This window comes from Spinacia oleracea, chromosome 3 (assembly GCF_020520425.1).
Source record: "Spinacia oleracea cultivar Varoflay chromosome 3, BTI_SOV_V1, whole genome shotgun sequence".
Lineage (NCBI taxonomy): Eukaryota > Viridiplantae > Streptophyta > Magnoliopsida > Caryophyllales > Amaranthaceae > Spinacia > Spinacia oleracea.
In genome coordinates, this window is record NC_079489.1 from 148,911,507 (window position 1) to 148,921,626 (window position 10,120).

At 32.9% G+C, this 10,120-nt stretch overlaps 1 protein-coding gene and 1 long non-coding RNA gene across 2 annotated transcripts; one reads left to right on the plus strand and one right to left on the minus strand.

The window, feature by feature from the left end:
* Positions 1 to 490: 490 nt before the first annotated feature.
* LOC110804312 (polygalacturonase inhibitor 1) lies at positions 491 to 5,331 on the minus strand. Its single transcript, XM_056839793.1, has 2 exons — positions 5,319 to 5,331; positions 491 to 1,109 (listed from the first exon to the last, which is right to left on the minus strand). The coding sequence occupies exons 1-2, from the start codon at positions 5,329 to 5,331 to the stop codon at positions 613 to 615; spliced, it is 510 nt and encodes a 169-aa protein (XP_056695771.1). The 3' UTR covers positions 491 to 612.
* A 1,080-nt stretch (positions 5,332 to 6,411) lies between these two features.
* On the plus strand, positions 6,412 to 7,634 carry LOC130469776 (uncharacterized). The gene is made up of 2 exons (XR_008930084.1): positions 6,412 to 6,801; positions 7,373 to 7,634. It is a non-coding gene; the product is annotated as an uncharacterized lncRNA (long non-coding RNA).
* The last annotated feature ends 2,486 nt before the right edge of the window (positions 7,635 to 10,120 follow it).

Sequence of the window (10,120 nt, forward strand, 5' to 3'; positions counted from 1 at the left end):
TATATCAAGTGCGGGCTCATATTCTAAAATTGACAGCACAAAATATGTCAAGTGCGGGCTCATTTTCCAAATTGGCAGCACTTGATAGTGCTGCCAATATTTTGGCAGCACTTGAGAAACATCAAGTGCGGGCAGGCCATGTGCTGCACATGTAAAAGCCCGCACTAAACCCCTTAAAATGAGCCCGCACTTAAGGTTTTTTCCTCTAGTGCAAGTTCCATATTACAATTCACCCCCTCTTATAGTGTTCCATCCGAATAACATATAAAAATAGCGGTCAAAACAAAATCAACCGATTGATCTTAGTTCCAATACCATGTAAAATTGATCTTAGTAAATAAATTTCTTTGATTCGTATATCTGAATCATGAATAACAGAGAGAGGAAGGATTTAGAGGATCCCCAATTTGATTTTACTTTTCTGAAACTCTCAAAATGATTGATTATTAGAAGAAGTATATATATACTTCATCCATTCTGAAAATATATATTGATACGAATCTAACATGACTTTATATATCTAAAATTTATTTACGCACGAATCACAAAAGATGACCAAAGTCGTATTGTGAATAGTGTAAAAAACAAATGATACGTCCAAAAAGATGAGTTTTACTTGCAACCTTGAAGCAAAGGAGGACCACAAAGACATTTATTATGTTCAAAATTAGCCCTTCCAAACCCCTTCAACCCACTAGGGACGGGGCCGCAAAGTTGGTTGTAACTCACATCAATACTCTTCAAGCTTTTCGGCAATGAAGGTATAAGATCGGTGAAGTTGTTGTGAGAGATGTTGAATTGCGAGAGAGAAGACAATGACAAGATAGACGGTGGAATAGCCCCTGACAAATGATTTACAGAGAGATCAACTTCCTTGAGCTTCTTCAACTTGAACAGCTCATTAGGAATAGGACCGGTTAAGCTGTTACGCCCAAGATCAAGGTGAAAAAGATACTTGAGTTTGCTAATGGATTTAGGAATAGTCCCTGTGACATTGATGTTATCTGCTAAAACTAAATAGGCGACGAAAGGCAGGTCACCTACCTCAGAAGGTATAGTGCCTGAAAGATCTCCAGATGCGATGAAAACAAGGAAGAGAGGCAGAGAGCCTCAGAAGAAGACTCAAGTATACAAGGATAGGTGATTTTGTAAGTGTCGGCATTGTGATTGTAAAAATCAACTCAGAACTTCAAGAGTTGTTTGTGGATGTCTATTTTTATTGATGTTATAGGATGCCAAACCTTATCTTATCTCTTTTTGCCACTAGTCAAAATCCTTCGCAATTTGTATATTTCATCCGTTTCAGAAATATCGCATCATGTTTGACTTTTACTCCTCTAATCATTATTTTGACTCTTAATATCTCAAATTGTATGCAAATAAAAATTATAAAAAAATAATATCTAGAAAATATGTATCGATACGAGTCTAACATGACTCCAAATGGCTAAAATTTCCTTACGTGCGAATTATAAAAAATGGCAAAAGTCTTAGTGTGAATAGTGTAAAAAACAAATGGTGCGATATTTTCGGAACGGAGGAAGTATTACGGACTACTTGTGTGTCACTTTTTCAAACTCATTTGTTCATATTTAAAATTACATTAAAACTCGTAATAATCAATTAAAAGAAATGATATACAAGTACGTAGTACTTCGTATATGAATAGTGAACAGATGACAGGCTTAAGGGGTGACATTAATTTTTGCTACAAACGTGATAAAGGTCGTAACTTACGACCTTTAAAATATGCCGCATGTGTGACGTGGCATGATGACATGGCGTGTTTTTGAATTGGAAAAACAAGATTTTTAACATCACAAGCTTTTCAGAAAAGCCGATCTACAGTATCTTATTGTATGGCGGCCCAAATGAGAAAGCTTATCCGCCCCATTTAACTCGGAATATGGGCTCAAACGTGTGAAGCCTTTTCTTTTTAAATTTTTTATTCCTTCTTTCTCGCAATTTTGATGGTGCAGGCGTGTGCACGTATCTCTAGGTGCACCGGGATCAAAACGACCAACATTAAAATACAAAATGCGCCTTTTCATTAAATCCCGAGAAAAAAAAAGAACAATTCCCTTGAACAAAAGAACATCCCTTGAACAAAAGAACATTAAAGGCTCTGTTCTTTTCAGCTATGTTTTCGCGTTTTTATTTGATTCGCTGTTATTTTTGCGATATATATATATATATATATTCTTTTGGGGTTTTATGTTTTGAATTCAAACTGTGAAAAGGAGAGAGAAATTAAATTGTGAATTAGGTTTTCTTAAATGGTTTTTAGAGAGAGAAAGTAATGCAAATTCCCAAAAATTCGTTGAATTATCTGCTTCAATATCAAATTAAATTGATTCTTCTTCTTCAAATCTGAATTCTGCAGCTGATAATCAGATTTTGGGAGGTAATTTTTCAATTTTGTAATAATAAATTGTATGTTTTGATGATTTTGATTTTGTAATAATCGTGTTTTTGATGATTTTGATTTTGTAATAATCGTGTTTTGATAAATTTGATGATTTTAATGAATCAAATTATGTAATAACACGCTGATTTCGTTGAAATCATTGATTTTAAAGATTTTGATTATGTAATTACGATTATTTTTCCAGAAAATAACAGTTTAACGTATTTAAAAAACATATGCTCGTATTAAAAGAATACTTTCATTATAGTAGAAAAATAGACCATTTGCGTTTCATAATTTGTTCTTTTATTTTATTGTGTTCTTTTTTTTTCCAATTTCATTTCCGTTTCATAATTTGTTCTTTTTATTTTATTGTGTTCTTTTTCGTGTTACTTTTTATTTATCCTTTGTTCTTTTGATTGCGTTCTTTTTCTGTTATTATACATGTTAACTTATTATTTTTCCAGATATATTATGAATAATATGCTTGATAATTCATAGCAGAATGATGATAATGATGATTCAGAATCATATGTTATTGTGGGACAAAGTACTTGGCTTGTTCTTTTAGTCTCTATATTTGTTCTTTTAGTCTTTTCTTTTGTTCTTTTTATAATATTCTATTAAAATAATAAAATAAAAACACGTGCATAGTTCTCATTATGCACTCTTTAAGAATTTTTCCTTTCTCCTTCTCTGTTCTTCTTTGATTCTACTTCCTATTTTTTCATTTTCTATTTTTCAGCAACTATATATATAATAACTGTACTTATGAATCATAACCATTAGTCATTTTAGAAATACATTTTAGAGAGAGAAAGAGGATAGGATTTATATTCTCTCAACATAAAAGAGATTTTTTGAGAGAGAAAGAGTGAGATGGTGAGTGAAAGAGTAAAAAATACATTTTCTCCTTATTCTCTATTTAAAATTCCTTCTGAATGTTTCTCGTTTGTTGAAAATGAGTGAATTAAGAAAAATACTAGTTCAATTTGGCTAGTTTTCGAAGCAAGAGAATGTCTGGAGAGCGTGATATTTTCCGAGGATTGAGATCAGTTTTTGAAGATTTATTAAAAGATATTGATGCTCATGATAAATGTTGGTCAAGTGTTTAAGGTACGTTTCCTTGTTTTTTCCTCTAATGTTCTTTTCAAATTGTAATGTTTTTTTCACAACTTTACTTTTACTGTGTCATCAACATAGTTTGTTCTTTTATATCAACGTACATAGATTGTTAAAAAAGAACATATAATGGTTTGAAAAGAACAAATTAAAATTATACTTAAAAAAGAACATAGTCTGATTCGTGGTAAAAGAACAAAAATACTTTTTTTTAAATATAGATTTAGTTTTAAGTGCATCAAAAAATCATCGTTTCGTCTTTTTAATTAGAACATAAATCGTTTGAATGGAACAAAACACTTGATAAAAGAACATAAATCTGATGCGTGGGATAAGAACAAAAATACATTTAAATAAAATATAGATCTAATTTTTAATTTTAATTGCATCAAAATATCGTTGTTTTCGTCTTTTTAATTATAACACTAAGTGGTTCGAAAAGAACAAATACAACTAATAAAATAACATAGATTTGTTGTTCTTTTCGTCCCTTTCATTCTGTTCTTTTGTTGGATAAGGAAAACGAAAATGTTGTTCTTTTCATGTGTATTGTTCTTTTTTCTTTTTTTCTGTTGTCGTTTTTTTTTTTTAAATTTTGAGTTTTTGATATTTTCTTTTTCTTTTGATTTTGTTCTTTGTGTTTTGTAAAAAAAGTTGTTGTTCTTTTTTTAATTATTTCGTGTTCTTTTAACTTTTTTAATTTTTTATAATATTATCGATAATATGTTTTCTTTTTGTTTTTCTGTTGTGTTTTTCACATGATGTTCTTTTTGAAAAATAGTTGTTCTTTTTATAGTTTATCACGAGAGAGAATATGTTATTTCCATTTTTTTACTTTTTCTTTAGTTTTTTAACATTAGTGTTCTTTTCAAGTTTTAGTTAATATTCTTTTCGTTTACTCTATTATGTTCTTTTTGTTTAATTTCTTATGTTCTTTTTTCGTTTTTTTTTTATTTTTTGCGTTTTTTTTAATGTTTTTGTGTTTTGGTGCAGGTGCACGTAGATCTACGTGCAGGCCCCTGCACCATCCGCGCGTTGTTCTTTCTCTCTAGGGGTCCTTTCCTCGCTTTTTCACTTTCTCTCTATCTTCTCTCATTATCTCCTCCGTTGTCCCTCTCCCTCATTTCTCTCTCTTGCTTGAAGCTCATGGTTGCAAAATCATCGACAAATAAGAGAACAGTTCTTCCAAACTCTTCTAATGGAGGCGATTTTAACTTTTTTGCGTTTGTTTAAAAAATTTCTAGAGTTTTCTTCTTTTTCTCCTTACTTAGATATTGTTGTAATTTGTTAATTTATGTGGCTTGTATGTTAGTTTCATATTTTTGGGTTGATTTTTCTTCTTATTTATTAATTTCTAGGGTTTATGATTTGTCTTTTTTTGTGTTTTGTTTTTTAAAATTTTGCTGCGATTTGTTGCAATTTTTCTAATTACTAAGGATTTGAAACCTATTTTTTGTTCAGTAATAGTACTAATTTGTTACTGGTACAGAGACATATACTGGAAAATTAATAAGCATGCATAAGGTTTGAGTTGGAGCTTATAGTTTATTATAATAGCTTCTTGTTGATTTCCAGTGTTACATTATTAAGCTGTGAAGAATCACTATCCAGAATGTTGTCATGAGGTTGACAAATGACAAATAATAGCTTATGGGATTATTGTATTCAATTCTTCTTAATTTGTTTTCTATGCTTATAGATATTGCATAAACTTTTATTCGGTTTCCTATGCTCATATGTTTATACCTAGTTATTGTTACCAGTCATTAAAATAATCTTAACTTAAGACCTTTCTTCTCCATTTTCTTTTGATTTGGGGTAGAATATCACAACTCAAGAACCATATATAGTTAGCACCACCGCCCACAAGTGTACAACTATTGGCTGACCAGGAGATGGATGTAGTGTATGCAAAGATTCAATTGAGTTTTGTAACTAATGAGTATATGATAGTATTGGAGTTCATGAGGGTGAAGTGCAAGAGAATAAGCCTGCTTTGTTTGCCACTACTACAAAAATGGGCAAAGAGACCTCAAATAGAAGACCCATTATTTGATAAATGTTCTCTTTGATATGAGAGATCTAATATTAGAGATAACGGGTCTCTAGTATTCGTTTTGGCTCATTAAATTGCATTACGAAAAAGAATAAGAGAGATAAGAGAAGATCGAGACCCCATAATTAAATACACGGGTCTCTTTTAATTGAATACTAGATTAGAGCATCTTCAATGGTAAGCTAATTTGACAATTTTTGTTAGGCAACATAAGATTTCAAGCTATTTTATTGTCTAGCTAATTTGTGCTCCAATGGAGATGCTCTTAGGTCCCGCGCATGCACGGATATTAAAAAATTATTATACTACCATCTTTTTTATAAAATGTTTAACTGAAATATTTATCCCTTAAAGTTAATGCATAGTTAATAAACCATAAATATATTCATTTAATAATCTAATATGAAATTTCATTCCTACTGTGTGTTATATATTTTATATTTTTAATATGATATTTTGACCAAAATATTCAATAGGCTTCATATGTTAATTTTACCTATTTTGAATAAATATATTTTCTATTATTAATATGACGATTTGGCTAAAATATTACCAAAATCTTCTAATACTATATATACTATAATCATATATTTTTTCCCATATATACATAAAGAGTTTATACAAAAGGAAAAAAAATAATTGAGATATTTTTTTAGGAAAGTGACTTTTGGCCAGAAAATATTGCATCAGGAATTGACATGTGTCATTCATGGTGTCTGTTTTAGTATAATGTAATAGACTAATAGACAATGGTCACGAGTCTCATCTGCATTGGGCCCAGCAGCGTGTCTCGCTTATTAAAAAAAAGAAGAGACCCCATAATTGTATACACGGGTCTCTTTTAATTTCCTCGCAAAATAAAAGAAATTTAAGATAAATATTCCGTAGGAATGACTAATAAGCATCCCTTCCACAGTTTTCCATTTCATTTCCATCTCACTTTCTCTTTCTAGCAACCATGGTTTCAACTCTTTTATGGCTTCATCCTCTACCCCTCTTCCCCTCTCCTCCTCACACTTCAATCTTACGAAACTCTAGCACTAGATCAATCTTGTTGTCGAATCGCTGCATCGTAATCGCTACTAGCTAGTCAAACACCAGTTCCTCTCTCTCCTCCAACCAACAGTCACAACTCACAACCTTCCGCCAACTTCCGCCACATATCGCCACCTCTTCGTTGCTTCCCCAATCACTTCCACCGCTTACATTAGCGTGGGTAAGTTTTCTACTATGTGTTTTTAAAATTAGGGTTTTGGTATGAGTTATTAAGTTAGGTTTTCTAATTAGGACAAATGGGTTGTAATTTTGTGTTCATTAAGTAGGGATTTATTAAATGTTGTTATTTCTTTTTTATTTTTGCTAAGCAAGTGAGAATAATATTATTAAGCTCGAAACAAATACAAGCAAAGTTAACTCCAAGGGAAACGAACCAACTAGGTTGGACCCTTTCACCAAGGAGCCATCACACACTACATGCCACCAGGGCTAACACAACAGGACACCAGGGCTAACACACTAGGCACCAGGGCTTACAAACACTACAAAGTCAAAAACCAATGGCTATAACCTCTACTAACATTCTTAGGCAACACAGTCTGGATCATACTCTTTAAAATTTGTTTCATGTTACTAATGGTGTTCTTAACAGTAGGAATTACTTGGTCCCAGTAGCTAGTATTCCTGCATTTCCAGATCAAATAGACAACTGCCACTAGTGCTGCCAAATACACTTATTTTATGAACTTAGAGCTTCTACTCCTATTGATACTTCTAAAAGTTTGATGCAGAGTATTACCAGTTCACTGAAGTCCCATCCAGTTCTTCATTTCCATCAAAAACACCTGTTGCTATAGGGGCACCAGAAGAATAAATGATCATGGTCTTCATCTCCTTGACCACAAATCAGGCATCTTGCAGAGGGACTGATGCCTATTCTTGTAAGCTTGGTTGTAGTTTGTAGCCTAAATTGAATTACACGCCAAACAATGAATCTGTGTTTATGTTGTTAATTTCTTGGATTGTAATGATTACAGATAATTATTTCATTGATATTAAGTTGTGGAAGATTTGAGTTGCACACCAGTGTTTGATGAAATACCCAAATGATTTTTTGTGATATTTCTAGATATCCAACTAACAATCGTGTTGCTCCTCTTTGCTCTAATTCTCTCTGCCAACGTCCTTCTTTTCCTCACCAACAACATTTCACGCTTCGTTTTTCCCTAACTCCAATCTACCGATTTCTCCCATGATTGAAATTAAGGGTTTCCATATGAATTATTTGGGTTGTCAATTCATTTAGTCGAATTGTGAAAATTTAGGCATGAGAAAGATAATTAAGACGAAAAGGATTGCGGCACACAGGTGAATGGTGCTAACTGAAAAATCTGGAAGGCTTGAGTAATTGCCTATGTTTAGGGTTGAAGAGATTTACATAATGAAGGTGGTTTTTTTGGAACTGCCGAATTTGCATAAGGTTTGGTAATGATTCAACTCAAGTTTCATAACTTGATTGAATGGTTTTTACCAGGTTTATATACTTGGTTAAGTTAGTGTAGATGCAATAAGTGTTGAGATAGTAATTAATTAGGGAAGTTGGAGTATTTCTGTAACTGTCAAAGTATTCATGACAGTAATTAGGAACAATGAAGTAATTCTGTAACTGTCAAGATATTGATGATAGGAAGTTTATTGGTACTAGGAGTTGAACATTTACTTCATAATCAATGAACTATGCATAGGTTACTAAGTGCTTGATTGCCTAGGATATTTCTTGTATAAATACTCTTTGAGAATAATAATATGTGGAGTTTTGAGCCTTTACAAATCTTTACATGGTATCAAGAGCAGGTTAGATTTTGGAATCTATTTATAAACATCCCCCTGCCGGTGGGTTTTGAAAATCAAATTCACCGGCGGGATTCATAAACAATACCCAAAATTATAGTTTTTTTCCCGATTATTATACTTCCGCTGTGTTTATTTACGTTTCATTATAAAGTTTGATTTCTATTTTTCCATTAGAAGAAAGAGGGATTTCTATTTGGTTCGTTTGTTGGGGTAATTTTATGGAAGTATTAGTTGTACTTCGATGTTTAAAGGTTTGCGGATTTGTGCGACGTTCATGGTTCTGTGGTTGAGTTCGGTATTCAAGAAATTAAGAGCATTTGCTTGGGTTCTTGTTATGTTTTGATATTGGAGTACTATTAAAAATCCACTAAAGTTGTCATGATTTTTACGGTTTTTCATGTGTCGTATGACATGGACGGTTTTCCATGTGTCGTAAGACATGGACGGTTTTCCATGTGTCGTAAGACATGAACGGTTTTTCATGTGTCGTAAGACATGGACGGTTCTCCTTGTGTCGTGAGACAGGGTTAATTTGGTTCTCCTTGTACCATGAGACAAGGTTCATATTAGTGTTTTTTTTTCTCTTGTACGAAACGACAGGACTCCTTGAAACGACAGCAACGCTAGGACTCCTTGACACAACAAGACAGGCATATGAAGTATATTTTTTATTTCTCCAATCGCAACGTTCGTTGAACTACCGTTCCGATTGCGGGAGGGTATTGAGGATAACGTAGATTGAGGATAACGTAGTTACCCTAGATGATATAATATCGTGGGTTTGTTGTGATATGAAATGGCTCATGGGTTTGTTGTTAAGCTTAGATATGCATCACCCTAAAGCTATTAAGTTGTTTTGTGAAGTCAATCCGCTCTTCACTCACACGGCCGCTGCGTAACTGAGAGTGGTAGTATCTCTCTCCTATGAGGTCACTTTCTCTCTCTAAATTTGTGGGAGGTTTCTCTCTCTAGAAGTTGAGAAGATTCATTCAAATGGAAGCTTTGGATCATGGAAAAGCTAAAATCCAGTTTTTTTCATAAACGCACCAAGCACATTTAAGTTGTTTTGTCATTTTATACGAGATGCTTTAACAGAAGATTTGGTTGCACCGTCACCGTTATATGTTCCAACATCGACACAGTTGGCGGATATTTTCACAAAGGCACTTCGAAAGACACAGTTTGATCTACTTCTTTCCAAGTTGGGTATTTTTGAACCCCATGCCCCAACTTGAGGGGGGGTGTTGAGATAGTAATTAATTAGGGAAGTTGGAGTATTTCTGTAACTGTCAAAGTATTCATGACAGTAATTAGGAACAATGAAGTAATTATGTAACTGTCAAGATATTGATGATAGGAAGTTTATTGGTACTAGGAGTTGAACATTTACTTCATAATCAATGAATTATGCATAGGTTACTAAGTGCTTGATCGCCTAGGATATTTCTTGTATAAATACTCTTTGAGAATAATAATATGTGGAGTTTTGAGCCTTCACAAATCTTTAGGCATGAGAAAGATAATTAAGACGAAAAGGATTGCGGCACACAGGTGAATGGTGCTAACTGAAAAATCTGGAAGGCTTGAGTAATTGCCTATGTTTAGGGTCGAAGAGATTTACATAATGAAGGTGGTTTTTTTGGAACTGCCGAATTTGCATAAGGTTTGGTAATGATTCAACTCAA